At 50.8% G+C, this 25001-nt stretch overlaps 7 protein-coding genes across 7 annotated transcripts; 2 read left to right on the forward strand and 5 right to left on the reverse strand.

Annotated features, from left to right (window-relative positions):
* Positions 1-98: 98 nt before the first annotated feature.
* On the forward strand, positions 99-909 carry COCSUDRAFT_60196 (hypothetical protein; the record flags this gene model as incomplete). Its single annotated transcript, XM_005643014.1, has 3 exons — positions 99-132; positions 306-487; positions 733-909. The coding sequence occupies 3 exons, from the start codon at positions 99-101 to the stop codon at positions 907-909; spliced, it is 393 nt and encodes a 130-aa protein (XP_005643071.1).
* Positions 910-3132: 2223 nt separating this feature from the next.
* Positions 3133-6093, reverse strand: COCSUDRAFT_60197 (hypothetical protein; the record flags this gene model as incomplete). The annotated part of the gene is made up of 6 exons (XM_005643015.1): positions 3133-3343; positions 4071-4189; positions 4789-4996; positions 5279-5453; positions 5800-5922; positions 6069-6093. The coding sequence occupies 6 exons, from the start codon at positions 6091-6093 to the stop codon at positions 3133-3135; spliced, it is 861 nt and encodes a 286-aa protein (XP_005643072.1).
* A 1038-nt stretch (positions 6094-7131) lies between these two features.
* On the reverse strand, positions 7132-12132 carry COCSUDRAFT_31682 (tubulin alpha chain; the record flags this gene model as incomplete). Its single annotated transcript, XM_005643016.1, has 10 exons — positions 7132-7694; positions 8026-8169; positions 8719-8943; positions 9286-9532; positions 10044-10201; positions 10523-10659; positions 10963-11140; positions 11493-11620; positions 11879-11918; positions 12088-12132. 10 exons carry the CDS (start codon positions 12130-12132, stop codon positions 7641-7643), a joined length of 1356 nt encoding a protein of 451 aa, XP_005643073.1. The 3' UTR covers positions 7132-7640.
* Positions 12133-13427: 1295 nt separating this feature from the next.
* On the forward strand, positions 13428-14439 carry COCSUDRAFT_45318 (hypothetical protein; the record flags this gene model as incomplete). The annotated part of the gene is made up of 3 exons (XM_005643017.1): positions 13428-13464; positions 13778-13944; positions 14209-14439. The coding sequence occupies 3 exons, from the start codon at positions 13428-13430 to the stop codon at positions 14437-14439; spliced, it is 435 nt and encodes a 144-aa protein (XP_005643074.1).
* A 1094-nt stretch (positions 14440-15533) lies between these two features.
* COCSUDRAFT_68250 (hypothetical protein) lies at positions 15534-16842 on the reverse strand. The gene is made up of 4 exons (XM_005643018.1): positions 16650-16842; positions 16424-16550; positions 16032-16252; positions 15534-15701 (listed from the first exon to the last, which is right to left on the reverse strand). The coding sequence occupies exons 2-4, from the start codon at positions 16479-16481 to the stop codon at positions 15603-15605; spliced, it is 378 nt and encodes a 125-aa protein (XP_005643075.1). The 5' UTR covers positions 16482-16550; positions 16650-16842; the 3' UTR covers positions 15534-15602.
* A 1069-nt stretch (positions 16843-17911) lies between these two features.
* Positions 17912-19593, reverse strand: COCSUDRAFT_60201 (hypothetical protein; the record flags this gene model as incomplete). Its single annotated transcript, XM_005643019.1, has 4 exons — positions 17912-18198; positions 18397-18586; positions 18989-19200; positions 19587-19593. 4 exons carry the CDS (start codon positions 19591-19593, stop codon positions 17912-17914), a joined length of 696 nt encoding a protein of 231 aa, XP_005643076.1.
* Positions 19594-20814: 1221 nt separating this feature from the next.
* COCSUDRAFT_68251 (hypothetical protein) lies at positions 20815-24791 on the reverse strand (the record flags this gene model as incomplete). Its single annotated transcript, XM_005643020.1, has 7 exons — positions 24454-24791; positions 24243-24337; positions 23961-24053; positions 23413-23604; positions 22522-22736; positions 21804-22008; positions 20815-21012 (listed from the first exon to the last, which is right to left on the reverse strand). The coding sequence occupies exons 1-7, from the start codon at positions 24536-24538 to the stop codon at positions 20815-20817; spliced, it is 1083 nt and encodes a 360-aa protein (XP_005643077.1). The 5' UTR covers positions 24539-24791.
* Positions 24792-25001: the final 210 nt, after the last annotated feature.

The raw sequence follows: 25001 nt of genomic DNA on the forward strand, positions 1-25001 counted from the left end.
AGTCGTCCATTTCGGTGCATTTGCAGAGGGTTCCCGGAGCGCGTACGCCCGCAAGCGTTTCTGCTTCCACTGGTTGACCAATCATTTGTGTCGCCAGGATGGCTGCAACGGGCGTTTTCCTCGCAATTGTGGGTGGGTTGCCATTCAGAATATTCTTTTCTCTATTCCAGAACCATCTGTACTGCCTTTGGTGATTGCTGTGCTTTCATCATTGACGCTATGCTGGAAGGTTGTCCCCAGAATCCTGTGACGTCAACTGCGCTGATCCCTTGCCAATCATGAGCGTGTTTTGGAATGTGTTGCAGTGATTGTGCCAGCAATGATGAACCTGATATGCCTGCTGGTTCTGGCGTCGAAGATCTGCAAGCGTCGGAGAGAGAGCAGGCAGTTACAAGAGACTGCCACCCTGCCCCAAACCAAAGTGGATGTAGAGTGCCCCCAAGCCCAGCAATTCATCCACCTGATCGTCCTGCAACCTGACCAGCAGGTGCCCTATTCTGCTCAATCTTCAAGCTTGCAGATAGACCGGTTGTCTGCATGGAGATGTCCACCACATGCATGCATGATGCCCCATTGACTCTCAGAGAGTGGTTGCAAAGAACATCTTCCTCTGCACCTGTCAAGCTTGTTCTCCTGAAAGGGCTGTCTTAGTTTGAGCTGCTCACTATCATGACCGTGGGAGCATGCTGCCCATTTTGCTGGTGCTCACTGGAAGCATGTTGCTTTGTGCAGGTTGTCTTCGGGAAAAAAGTGGTTCTAGAACCTTCAGCGCAAGAGCAGCAGGATCTGGAGACGGCAGAGACTCTGGAAAAGGCAGTGGTACAAGGAAATGATGCCAGCTCCTTCACCTTCTGGGTGACTTCCCTGCCACAGCAGCCAGATGCAGCTGTCAGCGCAGATCTGTTTTGAACAAGAATTCTTTTGCCAAAAGAACAGATGACGCCGACACTCTTTCAAGCAAAATATGGAAGTGCTTGGTTTGGAGATGTGCTGTGCTCATCTCAGCTCAAAATGATACTTATACGTAGAAGATAGTTCACAGCAGCTCCAGAAAACAGAGAGAAAAGTGAGAGGGCAGAGAAACACAGGTTGACAGGGGACCTAAGCCGGGGAGATAAGTTCACAAGAGTGAAGTTTTGACACTAGCTATACAGAGTAGTAGCAGAGTACTCTGCCTTGTGCTGACTTGTCCCTGAGGACGATGCCATCATAACAAACTTTCACCAGGTGAAATTAAAAAGCGCTAGGCTACAGAGTGCAGCTTCTGATATGTTCTTGTGCAGAAATTTGCACAGACAGCACAGATACAGTGTTGCTGAGCTTCTGAACAGTCTGTTAAGCGGTAGAATGAAGCAGCAGTCAAATTACTTGCTCTTTCTCTCAGCACAGATTTTCCCTTAAATCGGTACTGCTATATGCATTTGTCTTCCTTTCTGTGCAAGTACAGCCGCCATATTTGGCAAAGTTTTGCTCTACAACGTGTAGTGTACGATTGGCAACCAGGCCATTCGATACTTGATGAAATTGCCTTCAAGTACTTTTTGGAAAATGTTGCCTTTTTAATGCTCGTTTGAAAATACTGGAGAATAGCGCATCTGCTAATTGCCTAGAGATTATGCTCATCAAACTGTCTGCTGGTGCTCCATGGATACTGCCATTTGAGATTAGATTGAGGGGAACATTAGATCAGATGCTGCAGCATTGTTCAGACAATCTGAGACACAAAGGTTATCAAGCGCTGTGCGCACTAAGTATACAAGCGCTCACTGCTGTGTGCTACTTGAAGCCACTCTTGATACGGCATTGCGCATGCTTAAGTGTAAAGTCCCAATCTTTGGAGAGACCTGAGCACACTATTCCCCAACATGATATTGGCAACATGTTCAATCGACCTGATGACAAGCAGCAAGTCCTGCACATGTACAAGTTGTCCCCGTTTGGTGCAGCTCCAGTGGGTTGTAGCCTACCCAAAGGAGATCTACATTTAAATTTGCAGAAAACAGAGGCAGGGGGTTGCACAGCATCAGTCACATTAGCTTTATCACTTGAGCTTGAACATGTGTCATATGTGACGCAAAGGTGCATGTGTGGACCATCTATAGTTGCCGATCCCACTGTGAGCATGTGCGCATGGTGTGTGCAAGTGCACGTGCAGGTGTCATGAGACTGAGTGATCCAGGGGGCATGGGGCTACGGCCATAAGGTGCCAGCTTGACATGCATTTCTCGAAGCCTTGTTGCAATCACTTTGCAAAGGATACATGCTATAATAAATTCCCTATCTTATTACACTATTTCTTGGTGATAAGTAATCTGCCCAAAAGCTTGACATCGGGATATCCCACAAATTCCCGACCATTTGTGATTATTCACCACATAGGAAATGATAAGGACGAATTGACATGGTGATACATATAAAGGCACAACGTGGAACTCAAAAAGGCAGATATGCAAAGACACGCTTGCTGTCAAGACTGCTTTTCTGTTGTGGGCACTAAATAAAAACCTACAATTGACCAAGTTACTCTAGTGTTCATTAAATATCCTCATTTTCTTTGCCACTCATTCATAAACATGCAGGTTCCCGCAGGGGTTCCCCGCACGCCCACAGGCTATCATTAAATGGGTGGACAACTCTGATCCCACAATTTCAAGATTGGCAACAACAAGTGGATTGTAATTCTGGGGTGCACTTGCAGGCAATTCCCTGCAGGCTGGATATATTATTAATTAAATCATCCCGTAGGCTCAAAATGAAATATTTCAAATAATTGAAAAAGTGTAGTGAGGGTAGAACAGGCACCTGTACATTGCTCAACCCTAATTCTGAGTCAATATCTCAAGCATTCAAATTTTGGTACTCGGCAAGCTCAATTGCCAGACGCCAGCATTCTTCTGATAACTATTATTTCTGGAAGAATACATCTGCCAGAGGTAAGCTTGGTGCATCTGCAAGCATGCATGCAAGGCTGCTAAAATCCTACCCCGTGTTGGACTTTCCAGATCCAAGCAAGATACTGCTTGGTCTACACCTAATCAGCCATGGACACAGTGCTCAGTATTTATACCGGCCCCCACCAGCCGGGGCCAAAGCTAAATTGGTACCATCCTGGTTCCATCGTGATAAACACTGCTACTGGATGATTGCAGTGCCCTTTGCAGGCGTCTTGTACATGCGCTTGTAAGAAAAGGCCGAATGGTTGGTGTGCAGGCCGCATACTGCAGCGATGTCGCAGAATACAACACTGAGCATGGTTTTGCACATCCGGATCAAGGTAGCATCAGGGCTGCCGTAGTAGATCCAGTACGGGCACGGAGGTTTGTGCACGACAGACACGAACGACCTGTATATTAGCACATGAACACAATGCACATGATCAGTATGTGACATCGTCGAAAGACGGCGCCCTCATTGTGATCTGTGCAGATCAGTAGGACCGGATAAGCAACAAATAAGAGGGTGCTTGTAAGGTGGCATTTTGTTTTGTTACTACTCACTGACAGAGGTTCGCATGCACTCCGCTGAGACCTGTGTCAAGCGCCCACGTGCTGGAGCTCAAGGCTTTCGCTTAATCAATCACATGCTTATCAATCAAGCTAATCAAATGCTTAAGATTAAGCATGCTTTTGGTATTAGAGGGAAGGTGCACAGCAGGGGATCTCGAGGGTATGCTCACAGGCAGAAATAACGCGCGGGAAAAGAAACAACAAATACCTGGCTAGCCAAACATTCTCCTCTGCTTCCATCTTTGCGCAGATTTCTTCATTGCTTGCATGTGTTGGACCCATTGACAGCTTCAGATCTTCCGACTCCTGGGCACTGAAGCTCATTGCAGACCTGTGATAAGGTCCCCCTTTGCAACATTCTGCCCAGAACCACTAGGACTATTTATAGCTGGTCCTACCTTAGTCTTAAACTCGGTACGGAAGTCCCTACTAAGGAAGCCTAGTTCGGGGAGCCGGACACAGGTCTGACCATCTGCCCTTACTCGCCATGACAAGGGCGAATTAGTACCTTCACAGCATCTTATAGTACCCTGCCCAGAACGCTCTTAACAGCAGCAGCCGCACCTGAGGGGCGTTGTGAAGGCATGCATCTGTTGCTCGCGCACGCGTGGCACGTTGCTGCCGCCCAAGATGTACGGCTTGTCTGATTTGCGCTTGGCCACCTCCACGCTGTCAAGGTACACCTGCAAGATATAAATTGACATATTTTAGATATCTCACGCTGCTCGAGGATTTCCAGGCCCCGCTGCTGAATTCTGTACCAGCACAGATGTCAGAGGGATACTGAGGGCGCCACGTACATGTAAATTAAGCACACATAGCAAAGATGTGTTCCATGCGTGCAGCATGACATCATGCTTTTATTAATTGTATAAATTTTTGATTCCTTTGCATCAGGCTCAGGCAGGCCACTCATCCCGCTAGCAGCGTTTGGGATTTTCTATGGCCTCAGATTATTATTATTATGAATTTTTGTTATTACATTTTCTTGGTGCTGGCAGAAGAGGTAGACCTGTCAAGTTCTGGAATGCTTATGTCAGACAGGACCTGGCTCCTCATATCTCTGGACCTGGTGGAGGAAAGGCCAAGATAGAGAAGGTTGGAAGGCTGTCATAGAAACGGTGCTTCAACGCACCTGATCCTCGTAGATTGGAAAGGCGTGTAATGATACCAATAATACAATATACTAATTACATTGTAGAGACCTTTTGGGAGCCACCTGAGGCTCAGGTAAGCAGTCTGTCACTGCATATCCTCGTTTAAAAAACAGCTCAGAGCTTACCACGCCGCGATCGCAGTATCTGGTGAGATGCTTATCAATCCAGATGCATGTGATCTCGACGAAGTCCTCTTCTCCAGGCTCTCCCGGCAGCTGGCAACGCTCAAGCTCCGGCAGAAAGGAAAAGTACCGCAGCGGCAGCACTGCATTTACAACATACCCTGCCGCCATTTGGCCGTCCTTTTTTATGTACCCCATCACAATGGCGTTCCTGAGAAACACACACCGGGAAAGTCTTGAAGCAGCCCATACACCCAAAAATTTGGTAATAGCAAATATCGAAGCCACTGGCACCTTAGGCCAGTTTGACCTGTCAAACGTTGTCAACATGAAAACACCCGGTAGGAAGGGCAGGATAAATACCAACATGAACTATGGGCGTCCCAGAAACGTATTTGGCCATGGGGAACCTGCCGGACGCATTAGTGTAATGCACGGGCACTGATACAGGTAGTGCAACGCATTGGAATGCAGCGGTGGGCTAAAGGCACACCTGAGATACCTCAAGCTGACCTTCGCCCCGCTCTGGGCCTCAAACTTTTTCTGAAAAGAGGCCAGGTCTGTGTCGGACACCAGTTGCTTTGCCTCCAGGCTGGTGCCCCCCGCTATGGTGATGAATTTGATTATGCCCGTGTACGTCCAGGTGGGTAGGAGCGGCAGAAACTTTCCTGTGGAACAATCATCAACCGTGTGGCATTATAGGAGTTTACCAAATGGTGTCAAAGCAGCCTGCAACACATGCACATGCCGCCAAGAACACATTAGAGAAAGAGGCATGCAGACATGAGCGAGCGCCGGAAGATAGGAGAAAAGACTGTCTTACAAGTGCACGTCATGCAACAACAACACAATGATCCCCCGGCCCAGGAGCACTAAATGAATACGCTATACAATACGCTATAATAAGCGCTATATGATAACATAGTCCGCTCAGGCCACTCCAAGTGTGCCATGCAGGGCATTGTGTGTCGTGTTTGCTAATGACCGCTGAGTACATGGGGGTGGGCGCAACACCTGTGCGGCCCATGTAGTCTGCATACGAGCAGAAGGCTTTGTTGAGGGCTGTTTCCTCAAGGCATGCTGCTTGGGTGTAGGTGATCCACAGAAGAATGAGGATGCCGCCATTCCATAGGGAGCCTGCGCAACAGACACCGCCTGAGACCAGTCGGCATCTTGAAGTAGGGCATGTGGCTGACAAAGGAAGCTCTGCAAGGAAGCTTCAACGTGCTCAAGGTTTAGTGCGGCAACTGCACCGCTGACATGGCATATGTACAGGCTTGCACAGGGAAAATCCGCCTGCTGCTGCATGTTGCTGCCCCAGTAGCAAGACAAGGACAGCAGCAGATCGCTGTAATGATTAGCATGGGTGGCTACCTGTCATCAATGTAGCAGCTGCAAGGAGTGTCATATTGGCTGTGTAGATGGGGTGTCTGATGACACCAATAGGGCCCCGTTGTGGTCAAGCCTTCTGGGACCTTGGACTTGTAAAGGGGCGAGTAATGTGTGCTCAGTGTCCGCTTGGCTGCCGCGAAAAGGCCGAAGGCTGACAGACCTAGCAAGCCTGACGCCCACAGCCCTGCGGCACCTGGCGTGAAGATACGAAGGAAAACCCACGCAGGCGTATCCCCCTGAACGTGGCAAAGGGCGCACGTAACGGTTATGATGGGTGCCAAGTACTGTGCGAGGAGCACAGCTCCTCGCCCACATGCGGGATTGGCAATGCTGGGCTTCTCCACAAGCTCCTCAGTTGGTACAATCTCCCTATAGAGACACCACGAAGCGCCAGCAACAGCAGTGGTGCCTATGGCAACCAACCAGAACAGATCCATCCTTCGTGGCCTGTCCTTCACCTTCTTGCGACTACCAGCCGAACCCTAATGATTGGAACGTACTAAGACGAAAGCTCACAGAAGGGGCACATCAGTCTAGTCTGATGTGCATATTGCACGTGATCTAGCCAGGATAATCACTCGTGTAGACATGACTGGGTGAGATCCATGTTGACATCAGCCGACACAGCCGAGCAGTGTCGTGTAATAGGGGTAATAAAGCACAAAATCCACGCGAGGGGTCGAAGAAGTAATGGTGATATGAAAGAAACGAAGGAGGAAGGACACAGGAACACATGGCCGCCAAAAGTATCATCCAGAAGGCATTGAAAATTTGTATGAGACCATCGTAGACATTTGTCACGCGCTTCCACTATGTCCGCTGGTTCGGTGTCGAGTCGTCTTGGTGCGCAACAGGTCTACTATAGACCTTGCTAGACCTGTTAGTAACATTTGATGAGAAGCAACAAGCTAATTTGAAATCAAATGAGTGCCTCCAGTGCATCCGCATACATGAATGCTATCCCTTGTCATTACAGTTTGATGTGCCACTCACCACTTTGGACTGGATCCAGGGGTCACTTTACAGGAGCAAAACACATCTGCTATGAATGCATGTCTGAAGCATACCGATGACAGTTCCAAAAGCACCTTTTGCACATTGCTGTGGCACTGGCAGCTCATCAATGCATTCGAAGGACTTCAAATTCCGAAGGTGAATTACACTGAAGGGTTCTTGATCAGGGTTTCATCTAGCTGCTGTTTCTACATGGCAACCCTCTGCACAGCCAAAGCCACACCCGGGCATTTCTGAGAGATCTTGATTAAAACGATATCCAACTGCCCGCATTAGAATGCAACACCTCAGCACAGCTCCAGCAGGGACATGATCTAGTACTCCTCAGCTGGGTGCCATTCTGCAAATTGGACATCACTGCTCTGCATGAAGTGCGCTTTCAAGGCAGCCCTTTCTCTCGAGTCTGGCGTGAGCAACTTCATCTCAGCTCAGCGGAGGCAACACACAATCTAGTACTCCTCACCCTCGTCCTCGCCATCGGCCTCGGCTGACTCAGCGCCCACCTGTCATCAGTTAGATTCATCAGACCATGTTATTACTTGACGAGCACCCTGAAGTCAGTACCCGTAATGACCATTGCAAGGTGTTCAAAAGTGACATATTCAGAACAAAGACAAAGAATGAGTAGCTGTGCTTGTCTCTGGTTACTTGTGTCAATCAAATTATGTCTCTCGGCACTGCTATACAGAGTTGACTGAAAGCCTGCTTCAGTGGGGCCATCGAATACTTAAGAATCGTTTTTCTTGAGTATAAAGCATTGGAATTCCAACGATGTGTTGTACTCAATGTGGAGAAAATTCTGCACTGGTACTGTTCAATAGACTGGAAGCCCACCTCTTCGTAGTCCTTCTCCAGGGCGGCCAGGTCCTCGCGAGCCTCGCTGAATTCTCCCTCCTCCATTCCCTCGCCCACGTACCAGTGAACAAACGCGCGCTTGGCGTACATCAGATCGAACTTGTGGTCCAGGCGGGAGAACACCTGCCATGCAACAAGCGCACATGTAATGTCAGCCCAACTTGAATTGACCTGGTCTGGCACATATTGAATTCTTGCCTTATTTTTTTGAGCTTGAGAAGACTATTTTAGAGCTCCAAGAGACCGAGTGCCCCATAGACTGAGCCATGACTTGCATATTTCAGGATGCCGCAGAGAGGGCAGCTGCTTGTCAGCATTTTTGCAGCACTGATGCACAGCAAAGCCACATACTCGGCAGACAAACCATGGCATTAAGTGCAAGGGAGGACAGATACTGTAGTATTCATTCTGAAACCCGTACCCCTGTCGGTGTGGAAAACTTTTCAAAGCAGGTTTTAGAGGTCTTCCTGACCTCAAAATTACCAGGGTCATGCTCCATTGGATTGAGCTTGTCAAGAGCTTTCGGAATGTGCTCTCAAAATTATCACAGGGTTTATAATTAGGGAGATAGGGTCATATTTACACTATTTTTGGCCAAAAATATTTACTTATTGCGGGTTTTACAACGAGTACTGCAGTATGTGCAAGCAAAAAGAGGAGACAGCGGCGCACCTCGGCGATGGCGGTGGAGTTGGAGATCATGCAGACGGCGCGCTGGACCTTGGCCAGGTCACCGCCCGGGACAACTGTGGGGGGCTGGTAGTTGATGCCGCACTTGAAGCCGGTGGGGCACCAGTCCACAAACTGGATGGTGCGCTTGGTCTTGATGGTCGCCACGGCCGCGTTCACGTCCTTGGGCACCACATCTCCGCGGTACATCAGGCAGCACGCCATGTACTGCGCGCCAGCAGAGCTTGCATCAGCACAGGTTACTCTACGCGCTTTATCGGCATGCCAGACGACCACGTAATTTTTCAGGCTCAGTGCCATGCCAGCAGAAGTTTCTGTGCAAGAGGATAAACAAGCTCAGGTGCATGCATGTCACGCACTCATCGGTCTTATTACTCCACACCCCAGCGGAGATCATCAGCAAGATCTACAGGGAGATCAGTGGCTCACTGTCATGCAATTATTTGAAGTTATGTTGCTGATTCAGAGGTGGCTCATTCTTTGTGTAGGCTCAGGTGCAGCGTGCCATATCAGCAAGGAGGACTTCTGTCCGAGGCAGAAGCAGCGCACCTTGCCGTGGCGCGGGTCGCACTTGGCCATCATGGAGGCAGGCTCGAAGGCGGAGTTGGTGATCTCGGCCACTGACAGCTGCTCGTGGTAGGCCTTCTCCGCGGAGATGACCGGGGAGTAGGAGGAGAGCATGAAGTGGATGCGCGGGTAGGGCACCAAGTTGGTCTGGAACTCGGTCACGTCCACGTTGAGGGCGCCGTCGAAGCGCAGGGACGCCGTCAGCGAGGAGATGACCTGGGCAATCAGCCTGCACGCATGCATGCATCAGCGTGTGAGCACAAGGACTCCAGGCAGTACGGGACAATGTTCTGTTCAAAATGTGACCTGTGGTTCTGCTTTGCCTGCGCCTGAGTGCATGCATGCGCCCTGTGAGCACCCTGACTGCAGGAGGCTTGGGGCATTCCTTGGTGACAATGTGTTTTAGAATTGCCCGTGCGAGCATGCACCTTTGGGCACTCTTGACTGCATGCAGCTGGGGCATTGTTCTACTCAACTTAGTAGTCTGTGGTTCTGCAGTCTGTGGTTTTGCACTGCCAATACCATACGTGGAAGAGCAAAGTGGCCTTTCAGGGAGAACTAACAGGGACAAAGCAGCAGCTCTGTGACATACTGGTTGCTAAGCTTGACCTGCCACAAATTCGGGATTTTTCACAGCACAGGTAGAGATGCAAAGACGGTCCAACCTCGGGCACAAGGGCATTCAGCTTGCAAGGGCTCTGTACATTTGAGACTGCAGGGTAGAATGGGGGTAAATGCACCTGTTGAGGTTGGTGTAGGTGGGGCGCTCGATGTCCAGGGAGCGGCGGCAGATGTCATAGACGGCCTCGTTGTCCAGCATGACAGAGACATCCGTGTGCTCCAGCAGCGAGTGCGTGGACAGCACAGAGTTGTACGGCTCAACCACGGCTGTGGACACCTGGGCAGCACATGGCAGCAGGTCAATACTCAACAGTGGTACACAGGGTAATGGCATGAGCGATTCTGCTGAACATGCAATGGCAGCAGCCAGGGCAATGCTCAGTCCAGCATGAAATTGTGGCATTGGTTTCTTTTGAAGATGCATGCAGTCACTGTACCAATTGTCACTTAGCAAATCAGAGAACTTTGGCAGATTATTTTCGCCAAAGTTCATCTGCACTGAGTGGCAGGCAGGCAAAATTCCACTTGTGATGCTTGGTATGCATGCTGAGCAACAGGCTGCTGGTGTCAGCACTGCAGGAGGGGCCCACTGACAGACCTGGGGGGAGGGGTACACGGTGAAGCCGAGCTTGGACTTCTTGCCGTAGTCGACGGACAGGCGCTCGAGCAGAAGGGAGCCCAGGCCGGAACCAGTGCCGCCACCGACAGCGTTGAACACCAGGAAACCCTGCAGGCCTGCATGCATGCACACATTGCTGCCATCAGTCCATTTGTCTGTAAATATCATGCTGGGTGCTGACTTTGAGCATCAAATTCATGCATAAAATTGACAATTTCCTGGTTGGAAGCAATGTAATGGGACAGGCTGACTAACACAACGAATGGCAGCCATTCATGACAATCCCTTGGGCTGAATGAGTCCCACTTTCAAAATGGTGGTCTGGATGCATGCTTTGCTAGTGCGCTAAATGCCTGGAGGTGTCTGGTGTGATCGCATGCAAGGATGAGAAGCACAGGTAGAGATGCTTCTGCGCGCACCAGTGCAGTTGTCCGCCAGCTTGCGGATGCGGTCCAGGCAGAGGTCAACGATCTCCTTGCCAATGGTGTAGTGTCCACGGGCAAAGTTGTTGGCGGCATCCTCCTTGCCGCTGATGAGCTGCTCCGGGTGGAAGAGCTGGCGGTAGGTGCCGGTGCGGACCTCATCAATCACAGTGGGCTGCAGGCAACACAAAGATCCCCCTGTCAGACTTGCACAGTGGATAGATGCCCAATGAGACACTGCCAATGTAATACATATGCTAAAACAGCGGAGCCAAACAGCCTATTTGCCTGGGTGCCTGAGTAGATGATTGCAGGTGGCTGGAGCCATAGACTGACAAAGGAAAGTGGTGCTGATCAGCAAAAGCTTGGCGCCATAAAGTGCTGTTGTCACCGCCTGTGACGATCTATGCTTTTCTATATCGACGTGGCCAGCTATATAGCAGAAAGAATGCCTGTTTCAGAGTCACAAGATGCAGTACAGCTGATTACATGCTGATTGCAGTATGCTGATTCCAAAGAGGATGCACCTCGAGGTCGAGGAACACGCAGCGGGGGACGTGCTTGCCAGCACCAGTCTCCGAAAAGAAGGTGTTGAAGGCGTCGTCTCCACCGCCGATGGTCTTGTCGCTGGGCATCTGGCCATCGGGCTGGATGCCTGAATTGATCAGAAAAGAACAAGGTCAGCACGTTGCTCATTGCGGCCTACGAATGGTCTATACCACAATAAATCCTTTCCTAATGCTGCGTATGCATTATCAATCTACACCCTTTTCAAAGGGCACTCCCTCTTGATTCATCTTGAAAAGTAGATATTTGGAGTGAACAGCAGTCACTAGCCTCGGGAGCTCGGAATGCCACAGGCACAGCACCAAAATGCTGTTCAAGCAGTCGGCTAAAATATGAGGCAGCTCACCGTGCTCGAGGCAGTACAGCTCCCAGCAGGCGTTTCCCACCTGAATCAGTAAAAGGTGTTGTTAGCTGGGACAAAATGCAAGCTGCCGAATTGCTGAGCCTGCAACGCAAAGGTGATATCTCTTGCCTGCAATGCAATGAACAATGAATGCAATGAACAATGCAGGGGAATATCAGCTGAGCTTGACACAGCCTTCCCGCTCTTCTCACCTGGATTCCAGCCTGGCCGATATGGATAGAGATGACCTCACGCATGGTTGCAGATTTAGAAAGAAGCTGGGTGGCTTGGAGGCTTTAAGAAAGAGGAGCAGACGGCGAACGAGGACGCGTCTTCCAATTTTGTAAGTTTTGCGCGCGACGCTCTGGTGTGGTGTCTGAAAGAGGGAACGCCCGCAAAACACGCCAGCTGACCACCAAACCAGAGACAGATTTTGTGAGGGGGAAACGATGTGCATGCGGGAGGACATGCTTGTTGTGAGACCTTGTGCATCAAGGCATTGAAGTATGCAGCATGATCAATAGAATTGTTTGCATCATGGCCAACATCATCATGATGTCCAAAATCACTGGTGCTGAATCAGTGCTGATCATGAGGCCTTCCTCATAGCCACACTGGAGGACACGGAGTTGTCTAGCTGGAATGCAGCGGGCACATAGACATGCTAAAGCCTGCACTGACTTCAGTGAAGTCCAGCCGGGCTGAGGGCTGTCCTTCTACCTTTCAAACATGATGGGTTAGTCATCAGAAAGGTTCAGATCACATGCATGCTGACACCACTGATCGTCAGCAAGATCTCCACTCAACAAAGTATCAAGGCACAGGAGTGGAATTGTGACACCCTTTCTGCTGTACCTGGCCTTCACTTGTCTTCTGTCCATAGTTGAAGATTAAATCTACTCCCAAGGCGGCCTGCGCCCGACTACTGAGCTCGCGACGTGCCACAATCCGAAACCCTGTGTTGGTCTTCCCTGCAGATTTTGGCGCACGGTACGTAGTTTTCCTGATTAAGGGCGTTTTTAATTTCCTCACTGGCAGTTCCATTCATCCAAAAGCATCCCGTACAATGCAAGGGTCTGACCCCGTGATTCGGCAACCCGAGCAGGGAAGAAAAGCAATCAAGTCATTCGAAAATGGCCAAGCATGTGCATGTCCTTTCAACAAAAATGGGTTTTGGATTGGTGGCCAGTACAGCGTGATCGAGGCGCTTTTACCCTTGCACCTTAAAGTGCTCTAGCCACCTTGAATTGTGGCCCAGCTGCAACTTGATACGGATGGGCGATAAGAAGCAGCATCTGTGCATTTCAGCCCTGTGCAATTATGTTAGTAGGCCCACCAGGTCCAGGGCTCACGAGGTCTTTTGTGATGCATCTCTAAGCTGGCAGCCACATCGTGCTTTCGCAGGTACTAAATTCTCCCATCAAATCGCTTGGAGCGGGCTTGATCGAACGTCATTTAATATGAACCGGAGCTATGGTTGCTGTAGCAGCTCGCCAGCCGGCAAGTCTCGGTGTTGTTGAGGGCCGGGGATCACTGGGATCAGAGCTTAGAGATGACCGGCTCAGCGGGGGTGTACATCGTCTTTGTGGGTGAGCTCCTTCACCTTCAAAATTTATCTGCTTGCTTTGGTCACACAGCCCAGGGTACTGGCTGTTGGATTCAGGTGTCCCTAGCACAGCCGCCCACCACATCCCCCTTGCAACAATTCTTGCCGCGCCGGCCTCAAGAGGAATTTGCTCTATTTTAATTTCGGTGCAATGCTCAGTCTGCTTAAATACTCACCTTAATCCAAGCGCTGATTGGAGACATAAGCATTGTTATGCTCGGCCCCTGACGCACGGGGGATTGTTATGTCCCCGGTGCTGAAAAAAAATAGTCTTACTTTCTGTGGCATGTCTGCAGTGATGGTAGCCACATTTTTCAACCTGCTGTTCCTGATGCTCACGCTGCGCGTGGTTTGCACGCGGCTGAGGTGGCGAGGGCAGCCGCATGAAGCTGCACAGTCGGACGCAGAGCGCCCCAGCCTGCCGCCAGTCGCCCCCACAGTTGTCCTGCAGCCCGACAACGAGGTGATCTCTCTTCTGTGTTGCCCCTATTGCTGCAGCCCCCTTCAGATCATTTTGCAAGAATGCATCATTCTTTATATGTGTGCGGCAGCTGTTGCTGAGTGACTGCAGCAGCAATACTGAATTTCCAAGGATATATATGGCGAAAGTTGTGTGGCTCCTTACATGTTGGCACTCAGGCGCCGTCAGCTATTACATAGCCAAGTCCTAGAGATGCCTCCCTGGTCCTGTGTGCTGAAAGGCTTCATACGTGTATTCTTGCTGCAGGCAGAACAAATTACAAATCAATGCGTGGCTTTTGAGCATGGGCGGTTGCATGCGCAGGTGATGTTTGCGCGGAAGCTGGCGGAGCCAGGGGCAGCGCAGGAAGAGGCAGGGGTGGACGCAAAGGAAATTGGGCCCAAGACAGAAGCTCAGGGCAGTCAGAAACTGCTCAACTTCTGGGTGGCTTCTCTGCCAGAGCAGTCTCAGCCAGAGGGGCACCAAGCTGAACGGTAATCAGAAAAGTAACTAGGAAGTATCAGCAAAGACAAAGGCGAGCGCACCTATTGCCATGGAGGTTCCTTGCTGCCTTTACACCTGCACTTGTGTTGCACTTGCATGGTACCTCTGACACCTTTCAAAGGCAATTTCATATTTGGGTTTGAAGAGACTGCGTGCTACTTTCAAAAACGTTGAGCAACCGCTGCAATTCTGATTGCTGGCTGTGTTGTTGGTGACTGTTGCACACTGAGGCTTGCTGTTCAAGCTTGATATATGTGTGAGTACTTGTGATCCGTCACGGTGCATTGGTCTGTCAGACTCTGTGCGTATCATGCTTTCATTGATGTTTCAATATCCCTTGCAGGGCGTGCTTAGCTCATATGTTTTTGGCCATTAAGATGGTCTTGTAGATTATGCTGATACTTCAATTTTGCTCATAGAGCTCAGCCGAGAACTTACAGAGCAACTTCATAATACATGAATATAAGAGGGAACTGTTACAAACTCAATTGAGGTTCACTGAATTCGCATTTGGAGCGCGCTACAAATAATTACGGACACTGCATGAAGAAATCGTTCAGCAAGAGTGCAAAGTTTGCACTGCAAACTTTGTAACCGGGGCCTTCAAATGCAGCAGACCATTCACAGAAGCCATCCCCTCTAAAATTCCTAGCGTCCACATTCAATGACATGACCCCTCTCAACAAAGACATTCATAGAAAGAGGAAATGCAGCCATGAAAGCACGGTAAGCGCCACCTTTCTGGAATACTTGTAGGGGTCCACGAGCTGACACCACCCAAAAGACCTTCTGAGGTTGCCAAAATCAAGGGATCCAACCACCTTGAGTCCCTCACCAACAACAGTACCTGTTTGCAGTGTTACTGTCAACGTGTAGTGTACAACGCTCAGACGCCAGCCTGCCAGCCCAAGCCACTTCGATGCCTCCCTTGAATGTACAAAGCAAAAATTTCCCATCTTCCTGGTATGCCATTATAGAACTAATGGCGGTGCTGTAAAGAATATCTCTTGGCCACGAACCTTGTTGCACTTCCTTCCTTCAGATCATTGGCACATTTATTGCAGCATGCAAGCAGCGCTGTGAATTGCGCCGCTCAGAAGTAGATCTGTGACCAGATTTAAGACCTGCATGACTAATTGCAAGCCTGCAGGCTGCCATCATACTGCCGCCAAGGGAGCCTTGGCCACGCCGTCTTTTCTCGACCCACCGTTGTTGGCAGCAGGCCCCTGTCTGCAGTCCTCCACCGCATAGACAATCTGCCACACACCAAGACATCCCCGTGAGTATCAGACTTTGTCACAAGACATCTGATATATGCCCGTTACTCATCCACAGCATGTCAGGCAGAGGAGAGACATGAAAGCAGTCCTCCACCACACAGACGACCGGCCATGCACATAACCTCCGTTCATTTCTCATACTGTCATCCAACATCTGACAAATGTCAAGTACTCAACCATACTTCTCAGGGACGGAAAACATGCAGGCTTGCAGGGCAAAGGCCAGCTGCTGCAGACACTGTCATTTTCAGCTACCCTCACAATGTTGTCCATTTCAACCAAGCAATAAGGGCGCTCTATGTGCACCTTGCTGTCAGGCTGCAAGACAAGCACTGCAAGCCGCGGCGCAGCAGTGGGCTGCACAGGTGTAGGCGGCGCTTCAAGGTCGGGCGGCCATCGAGGCAGCGGTTGCAGCTGCACAGATGGGGCCGGCTGCGCTGCCATTGCCTGATCCCTCACGACGCGCAGATAGACTCTGCGTGTCATGAAGTGCAGGAGCGCCACTCCCAAAACACAGAGCACCAGGACTGCACACACAACAAGCTATTTTGTAAAAGTGTTAGATCAAGGAGCTGCACAGTAACATTGCAAGTATAAATCTTGGACAAGGCGGATGTCCTGCCCACTTTGTGGCTGCAGCACCTTTCATCGCATGAAATCTAAGCACGTGTAGGTAGTTTATTACAGGATTTTCTTACCTCCAACGATTGTCAAGGGCGATGGGTTCCATAGGAAGGGACTGTTGTCAGAGCTCATGGTATACCCTCAGGTTCTATAGCTCTCCATGCAAGCCAGAAAGTCCCTCGACGTCCCTTCAGATGCCGCCTGCAGATTTCAGGGGCAGTTTTGCTTACTGAACACCACAGATTTAAGACTATGGTGTGCTATATTATCTTGCCCATGTAAACGCGTTCGCCTGCGCACCTACGCTAGAAGGCTCAGCCGTTGGAAATCCGCCAGTGATTCAAGCACACTCAATGTAACACTGATGTAAAAGCTACACTGATCGTTGCGTCCTTATTTTGCGTGCAATATTAGTCAGGCGGTCTTCTGGCTGCGATCCTGTTTAGTGAGGAAAAGGCTACACTACAACGATCCGAGATGTAAGAGGTTGCTCTTTCACTCTACCTACACCAGTAGTCTCGCAGGACAGGTGTCAATGCCTTTGGATCACCATCTACTCGGTGACGTCGACATCAACGAAACTCAGCTAAGCAGTAGAAGGAAGCTGCCTCAGAAGGTGCTCAGAAGAGCTGTCCGCGAGTAAGGGACTTTATCCAGACCACGGCAACGCAATGAAGCCAGAAATGATGTGAGAGCAGCACCTTCACATTTGTGGTGGCATGCATTATGCATTCACAACCTGGAAAAATTAATCTGACAGGCATTGTCACAGCGGCCACTTCGGCACACGGTGTTTGGGACAACTGACCATAATAAAAAACCTGGGAATGGCCAAAGTTGATCAAAACCTTGTTGCAGTACTGTCTCACAAGTATCACATTCTCACAAAGCCTGGCAGGCCTGCCATGCGCTGCATGCAATGCGCAGTCCGCAGTCTAAACTAATCTTATTTAGATATTTATAGATTACTTCAAGTTTGAGATGTTATGCCCTTGCAGCCTATTAGCCAGTCTGACAGACCCCGTATCCTCAGATTCTTTGCATGTTTGCAAATGGAATCCTCCAGAACACTCACAAACCGTCACAACAGACAATATTTGTACATGCACAGCACAATTCGCACCAATTGGTTGCAACACAATCGCTCACAGTGTTCTGGTACACGCTGGTACAGCAAGCTCATCAAGAGCTCATTATTGAGCAATCCACGGACAGCCTGCTTGCGAAATGGTGCACAATAGTACTTTGGCAACGACGACTCCACCTCTGCCAGCTGTGTAGAGGATTACCCACTTACTCAGCTCTGATCCCAGCAAGACTGCAGTCCACTTTGACTGCGAATATCCACGTCTGCGACAGCCTCAAATGCACTTTTGCATGAGAGGCTTTCAACGACTTGGCAGAAGTCCCCTCCTGCTTGCTTTCATTCCCTTGCTTTCCCAATTGCTCTGCTTCCGTTTTCTGTGCGGGATTCGATCCTAGATCAGCGTGTATAGGCCAAGGGAGGCGCAATTGCTCTGACCCCATAATCTTTTGAAGATGAAATTCAGATTTGAGTTGACTCAGCGCGTGTAGGCCGAGGGGGGTGGCCGGCCGTGGACCCTGTCTCGATACAGCGGATCCCTTCGCGCCCCCCAGAGATACACCCCCGAGCCAAGATAGGCCACGCTTAGCAGTGACGGCCGCCTCGGCTCCTGGTGCTGCTGCGCCTGATCAACTTGATGAGCTTGGAGATCCGCTGTCCCTGTACTACTGCCACCAGCCACATCTATGCGGACCTCCCCTGCAGAAGTGGTTTCTGCGCCGCTGCTGGAGCCGGCTCGGTGCAGATCCCGCACAGAGCCACCACCTGTTCCCACAGGTTCGAATTTGATTTAATTTGTTTCAGGTTTAGGGTTTTTTACTATTTACCATTTGCACTCTAAATTTAGGAATTAGGGGAGAAGCCTCTGTGGTAGTGTATCCAAGGGGAATGCAACGGCTAAGGAAATCAGAGCTATACTACCCTTCCAGCTGATATGATTGAAAACTTCTAGAGTACCGGCACCTGTTCGGCTGAGCTGGCCCAGGCTTCTGGTGGAGGCAGAGGCGCGCAGGGGCGGCCCTGAGTACAGAGTTGTGCCCTGCGGCAGCTGCGATACGTACATCGTCTGCAGCGGCCGGGTTGGCGCCGCCGCCGGCGCGCTTCCAGGGCCGGCCGCGTCCGGCGCTGGCGCCTCCTTGTGCGCGCAAGCCACCTGCACATGGCGGCAGCCTGTCCTGTCAGACATTTGAAAGCAAGCGACTCGATGACGGCGTGCGGCGCCAGCCTGGCCTCTCAGATGTATTGCTGCTGGCAACTTGATCACAGCGGCAGCCGCCTGTTGCTTGCTGTGAGGAAAACATTATGCAAATGGGCCCCTGTGACGGATCTGCTAGCATGCAAGCGTGATAATGAGCATGCGAGCAGCACACTTACATTAGCTGATTGAGGTACCAGCGGCTCGTTAGTATGCTGTCACACAGGGAGATCATCACGACCCAGATCTCAATCACTGTGATGCGGTCCTCACTAGCTTCAGCTTCGTATGAAGGTGATTGTGCAAAAAAGGGTGGTGCAATGGCCGCAAGAATGCAGTTGGCAAGATACGCTAGCACACCTTGCTGTCGGGCTGGAGGACTAATACGGGGGTGAAGCGGGCAAGCTGAGTCTGCATGCTGCCCTCAGGCCCGCTGTCCCTTGCCCCCTGCCGCCGACTGCGCTGAGCCTCCTGCTCCCTGGCGTACTCCAATCGCTCGCGAGAGAATCTGATGTACAGGTAGCGAGAAACCAGCAGTATGGACAGAGCGTTGAAGATGCAGGCTACCAGCACTGCGTCCACAGAAAAATAATTTAATGGAAAGTAGCTCACACTGGCAGGAATCCCTGACAACATGCAAACAATGGAGCAGGCTGGCAAAGCACAGAACAGATGAGAGTTACTTTGCCTCCAAAGCGTGGGCTTACACCTCGTAAAAGGAACGTGGGGAGGATGTGGGAGTTATATGTTGTAATGGCACTTCGTAAGCACTGCTTCAGGTGTCGATCCTGTATGGGGAAAGCTCACCTATAATGACAGTCGCAGGTTGGATTCTTTCAGAGGCAGCTCCAGGTCTGAGTGGCCCTTGATATGAGGGGGCTCCGCTGTTGTTTGTGCTACTAGAATTCATACCATCGCAGTTGATTGACCTCTTTCGTCGCACTCGACGTCCTGTCACCTGACATCCACATGCACACTACGTGCCTTCACTTTCGCAGCCCACACCTCCCGGTATATGACATCTTGCTTATCACTTGTAATCGAAGGCTTTGGTATTACGTGGTCTTAACGCCACTCACACTGAACAGCGAGAATACTGTTTAAGACGTGCTGCGAAATCATGTACGTGTACAGGCCAAGCGCCCCGCAAGGATTGCAAATGAGCAGGGAGGCACATGAGAAATTATCATTGGCAGCAAGATAGAGCCGCTCACTTGGCAGTGTCCCCAGAGAACGCGCAGCAAGGCCTCAGGACATCAAGTTGCGCGGTACCGACAGACCCACAGTGGAAGGCGCACCAGAGACTCGTGTCGAAGTCGAAGCAGACAAGCGATCTCGACGTCTTTCGTGAAGATCTATTGACAGGCAATGCAAGCAAGTTCCGACTGCCTCTGCTGCCCTCCTTCAATTCAAGAGACTCTGCTTTCTGGATTACGTGGCAGGCATGTCTCACCCAAGGCAAGCCGCACCTTCACACTCAGATCTTTGCTACCTGCATGCCATCCTTTCTTTTCCCAGAGTTACGCTTCCTTACATGTGTATGTGCCTTTCATGGAGCTGCCAAGCAATAAATAATTCAAGCCTCGCAACATGTCTTAACCCTTCAAGAATCGAAATTCAAGCATGCGCATGCATCGGTAAGCACCACGCGCTTGCGCAAGCATTGGCTGAGCCAGCTCAATGCCCTGACTTATCGTCCCCACAAACAAAGGACCACATCGCCGTTGCGTCAAAGCTCAAGGTATAGCACTGGTGCCTGATCCAATTCATGATGTCAGGGCCCTGGGGCATCATTAATCAAAAAAAATTGCAAAAACACCAAGGTGATCTTTCACACATTGCATCCTTGCAGCAGGGTCAATGAACATTTAGGATCCCGCTCACGGAAATCCTCAGGTCTCCATATCTAGCCCTGCGCAATCCATCGCGCGCTGATTGGCAGGGCCAACACTAGAGACCAAAAAATTCCAAACCAAACTGCGCACTGCGCATGCATTGCACTGCAGCCTTCTGTCCTTGCGTGCTCTCACGCTGCAAGTGAGTTATTAATTCTTTCGCTCAAGGATCACAAAAGCAAAATGATCGATGTGCAAAGTGGCCCTTTCATCTTATTCTGGCACGCTCGCACTCTCTTTCATCTTTGCACCCATTCTAGTTTGACCTGCCGAGCTCCGCATCTTTTGCTGTCACCACCGCTCGAGCCTGAAGACCTGCTTGCGGCCGCCGCCGCGGCCGTTCTCGAGCTTGCGCCGCAGCGCCGTCAGGCTGTCCAGAGTGGCGCGGTTTTTCAGCGCCCCCTGCGCGATCGTGCCCCCCTGCCTCAGCAGCTCCACAATCTGATCCTCCTCGGCCTCCCTCTGTGCGCGATCTGCTTCTCGGCTCACCTGCAGCCAAAATCCTTTTGTTTATCGTGGGACATGGGGGGATCATTGTATTGTTGGTGCATAACGTTCAGCTGCAAGGCAGCCCTTCCTCATTTTCACTTGCGCTCGCATTGCTTTGATGTCTGCACATCTCTGTTGTTGAATCCGTTTGTTTCTGGGCCAAAGGGTCAAATGAGCTCCAATCCCAGCAGGTTGGATTGAACTCTTCCTTGGCCTGCTACCGGCGTTGTGATTTGCCAGTCTCCAACAGCCACACAGTCTTTGTCACTCAAGGCACTTCACCAAACACCAGATCCCTAACCCACCTTTGGCCGCACCCAGGTGCGCTAAGTTGCATGATGATGGACAAAGCATATACCATACTGGTCACTATAAACCCCGCACCCCAGCGCTGGAGGAGATGCTTTGAAGCGTTGTTTAGGGATCTTTCCCCATCAAAATCACCGGGGGCATGCTTCATTGGGTGCGGCTAGTGGAATACTTCCCAAACCCGGACCAAATTTCTTTTGGGACTCATTTTCGGCAGATAGGGTCCCAAAAAACGACCAAAACACAGAAACACATATATATACGCTTTTCCTGCCAAAGGCAAGGTGCGTCTGCAGACAAGCTGCATGCAAAGGCTGCAAAACTCATACCCCATGTTGGACTCGCCAGATCCAAGCAAGACCCAATAGACCGTGGGCACGGTGCTCAGTATTTGTACCGCACCCCGCCAGCCGGGGCCACATATATATATATGATATATATGTATACATTCACGGAATGTAGCACAGCACGGTATAGCGTACCCGCTCCATTTCCTGTAGGTACATCTCAGACTGCATCCAGCCCATGCCATTGACATAGTCCAGAGCAGCGCTGATCTCCCGGTCATTGCTGACCACGACGACGCGCGGCGCTCCTTCCGTCCTGGCCAGCTTCGCCTCTGCCATAATATACATGTCAGCGTCTGAGCCCTTAGGATACACCACCTCCACCCCCGCTACCATCTCCCTGCATCGCACTTAAACCCTTGTCACACACGGAGATAATTGCCATCACGAATCGGGTGTTTCCAGGGAGTTAATACTCACATTTAGGACTTGGTTTTAGATTTGAGGGTTAGAATTTGGGGTTTTTATGGATGCATGTCCCCCAGTCGATGATAACGGCAGCGGAACCAGTCTCACTCCTTATTACTAACAGCATTTAGTATGAAGGGGTTGTTCTCTGCAATGTACCAAATGCAAAGCCCGGTGTGCACATCTTCAGGTGTTGTAAGTGTACTGCCATATGTGAAAACCAGGTCTCATGATGTGCCACCTGTTTGCGAGCGTGAAGGACCCAATCAGCTTTCATGGAAAGCCACTCTTTGTATGTCAAGAAGAACACATCACATGCTTGCTCACGCCTTGAAGATATAGCACCCGCAGACAAGCCATGATCTGCATGCTATCACATGCGCACATTGGACTGTGCAGAAGAGATCTCTAGACAGGCTGCTCAGGGTTGCAGGGGGAGGCGCACCGAGTGGTGATGAGGGTCTCGGGGTTGTTGAAGGCATCGAACACGACGACGGCGCGGCAGCCGGTGACTAACGCGTAGTCACGCGTGTCATTCACGAGTCGCTCCCGCGCGTCGGCCAGCGTCTGTGCTTCCCAGTACTGCTCCGCCTCCATATCCGCCCTCTTCAATAGCACATTGTAGCCGTCCACTAGCAGCACTGGTGGCTGCTTGTCCACCTGCACAGTGCAAACCCCTGCCTGTCTGTAGGTCCCAAGGAATATAAATGATATAGGTGCCTCGAATCATGGCCGGTAACACCTGTGTGGAGCCGCCTACTGCCGCAAGGAGAGACAGTAGAGGCAGCAGATTTGGTGCTGTCATACAGCTGAGCGAGCAGGGCCTCATACTCAACTACAAGGGGGAGTGCCCTTACCCTCTTCTAGCCACAATTTCCTGCATGCATGCAGTGTGGTCATTCAATGTTCCTGGACCGGGGGATCACTGTATGTTGATAAATTCTGTGCACGAGTAAGGCATCCCTTCCTCTTATCCCTGGCGCTCGCACTGCTTTGATGTCTGCATATCTCTTTCGCTGAGCTAATCATATGCAAGGCAGCCTTCCTCTTATCTCTGGCGCTCGCACTGCGCGCAGTACTGGCTTGCCACTTCCGTTAACCGCGAGGACTCGGCACTCTACGTCCCACCATCCTCAAGGGACCCCAGAAAGACATCCCAAATTGGTGTGCGCACCACTCTGCGCTGCAGCGTGGCCACAAGCACACAACACCTGCCCCTCGAGCAGTGCCACCTGTCCCTCGAGCAGTGCCCAAAAGCACCGGCCTTTCCTCACTTGTGGCATTCTCAGAGCGCCTACCCTGGCATTGCAAAAAAAGCTATGCATGAGATGCGCACCGCTTTGGGCTGCAGCATGTCGATGAGTGACCGCCGCACTTTCCGCTTCCTTTCTTGCTCTGCCTTGAGAGCGCGCGCGGCCTGGCGCTGCCGCTCCTCCTCTGCGGCGCGCTCATCTGCTTCTATCTTTGGCTTCCGCCAGCGCTGGGTCTTGCCTAGCGCCTTCTGCCTCTGCGGCGACTGCTCAAACCTCTGCGCAGGCACAGACAGAATTGCAACTTCTGCGCGAGCAGACGGCAGTGTTGCACACCTCTGCGCATAGACAAACTTCTCTTGCGCCTGTACAGTCCTCTGCGTGAGGTGCATGGCGGCAGTGACGGACTGTACAGTGCAGATCATAGTACACAGAAAAAATTCCAACAAGCAAAGAGGACAGGAGACAAAGTTAAGGAGGACAAGTCAAGACAGCTCCAACCTCTGGTGCCCATGCAAACCGAGCAGTAATGCTTAATTCTGTCACCCAGGGCGTTCTGTCGCTGTCAAAGCATAGGACAAAACACAGGAAGAGCCCTGAAGGTGGCAGCGGTTGCATGGTGAGCCGCACATACCTTCCTCTCCTCGATGAAGCGCTTCTGCTGCTTGAGGGACAGATGCGAGGTGTCGATGATCCTTGGTGGCGGTGGTGCAGCCTGGTTCCCACCCTGCAAGCAGCCACGTTCTTCTTTCCATAATTGGAGGGTGGTAGGTGAAAGGTGAGAGGTCATAGGTTTCGCTTCATGATGGATACATCAAGGTGCCTCATGCTACAGTTCTAGTAGACATGGGCAACTGCAGGCGTGAAGAATGTGCATTGCAGGGAAGCCGAGGGCTAGAAAAGTGGCGTCAGCCACCTGTGAAGGTTCTCCCTTGGCTGCAGTCTTTTTCGCGGGCTTCTTGGCGCAAGTGACCGTGAGGCGCTGCAGACGGTTTGCTGATCGTGAGTCTCCTGCAGTGAACAAGACACTAAGGTGCTCTGTCTTGATGCACTGGGCAAAAGCCTCTTCCTAGTGTGTGCATCAAAGTGATCGTGAAGGTCTTGAGGGGCATGAGCAAGCAACGAACCTTTCGGTAGCTCAATTATCAAGAGGCATACGCCCAGAAATCCTTGCTGAGGAGCAGAGCAAGCCCCAGCCAAGCTCTTTAGCATCTAGATGGGGCATGCTCTCCGGATGGTGGCCAAATTACCATCTGAAAACTCTTCAGTGATGTGTAATCTTTTCAGTGATATCCAGATCATCTAGCCAAACATCACCCATGCAGACTTTGACATGGGACACTAGAATAATCCTGCACAGATCCCATTTTTTGGACTTTCCTCAAGTTGCAAAAGCCCCTTCGTCAGACATGTGTCTTCATCATTCGATATCAAGCATGAAGAACATGCTTCCAGTCTCACAAATTCAACAATTGCAAAGTCAAATTGTGGCAGTCTTCTGACCCTTCATGCCACGTCACGTTATGAGACTTCGCCTAAAAGCGTGCCTTGCTCACTCCCACATAATGTCATGATCGTCTTGATTCTGTTGCAGGAAATAAATATGTCGTTTCTTGAAATTTAAAGAAGGGGACTTTGTAGAAATAGTGGGCGATGAATTCGCAGAGGGCGTTAT

This window comes from Coccomyxa subellipsoidea, assembly GCF_000258705.1.
Source record: "Coccomyxa subellipsoidea C-169, whole genome shotgun sequence".
In the NCBI taxonomy this organism is placed as follows: Eukaryota; Viridiplantae; Chlorophyta; class Trebouxiophyceae; family Coccomyxaceae; genus Coccomyxa; species Coccomyxa subellipsoidea.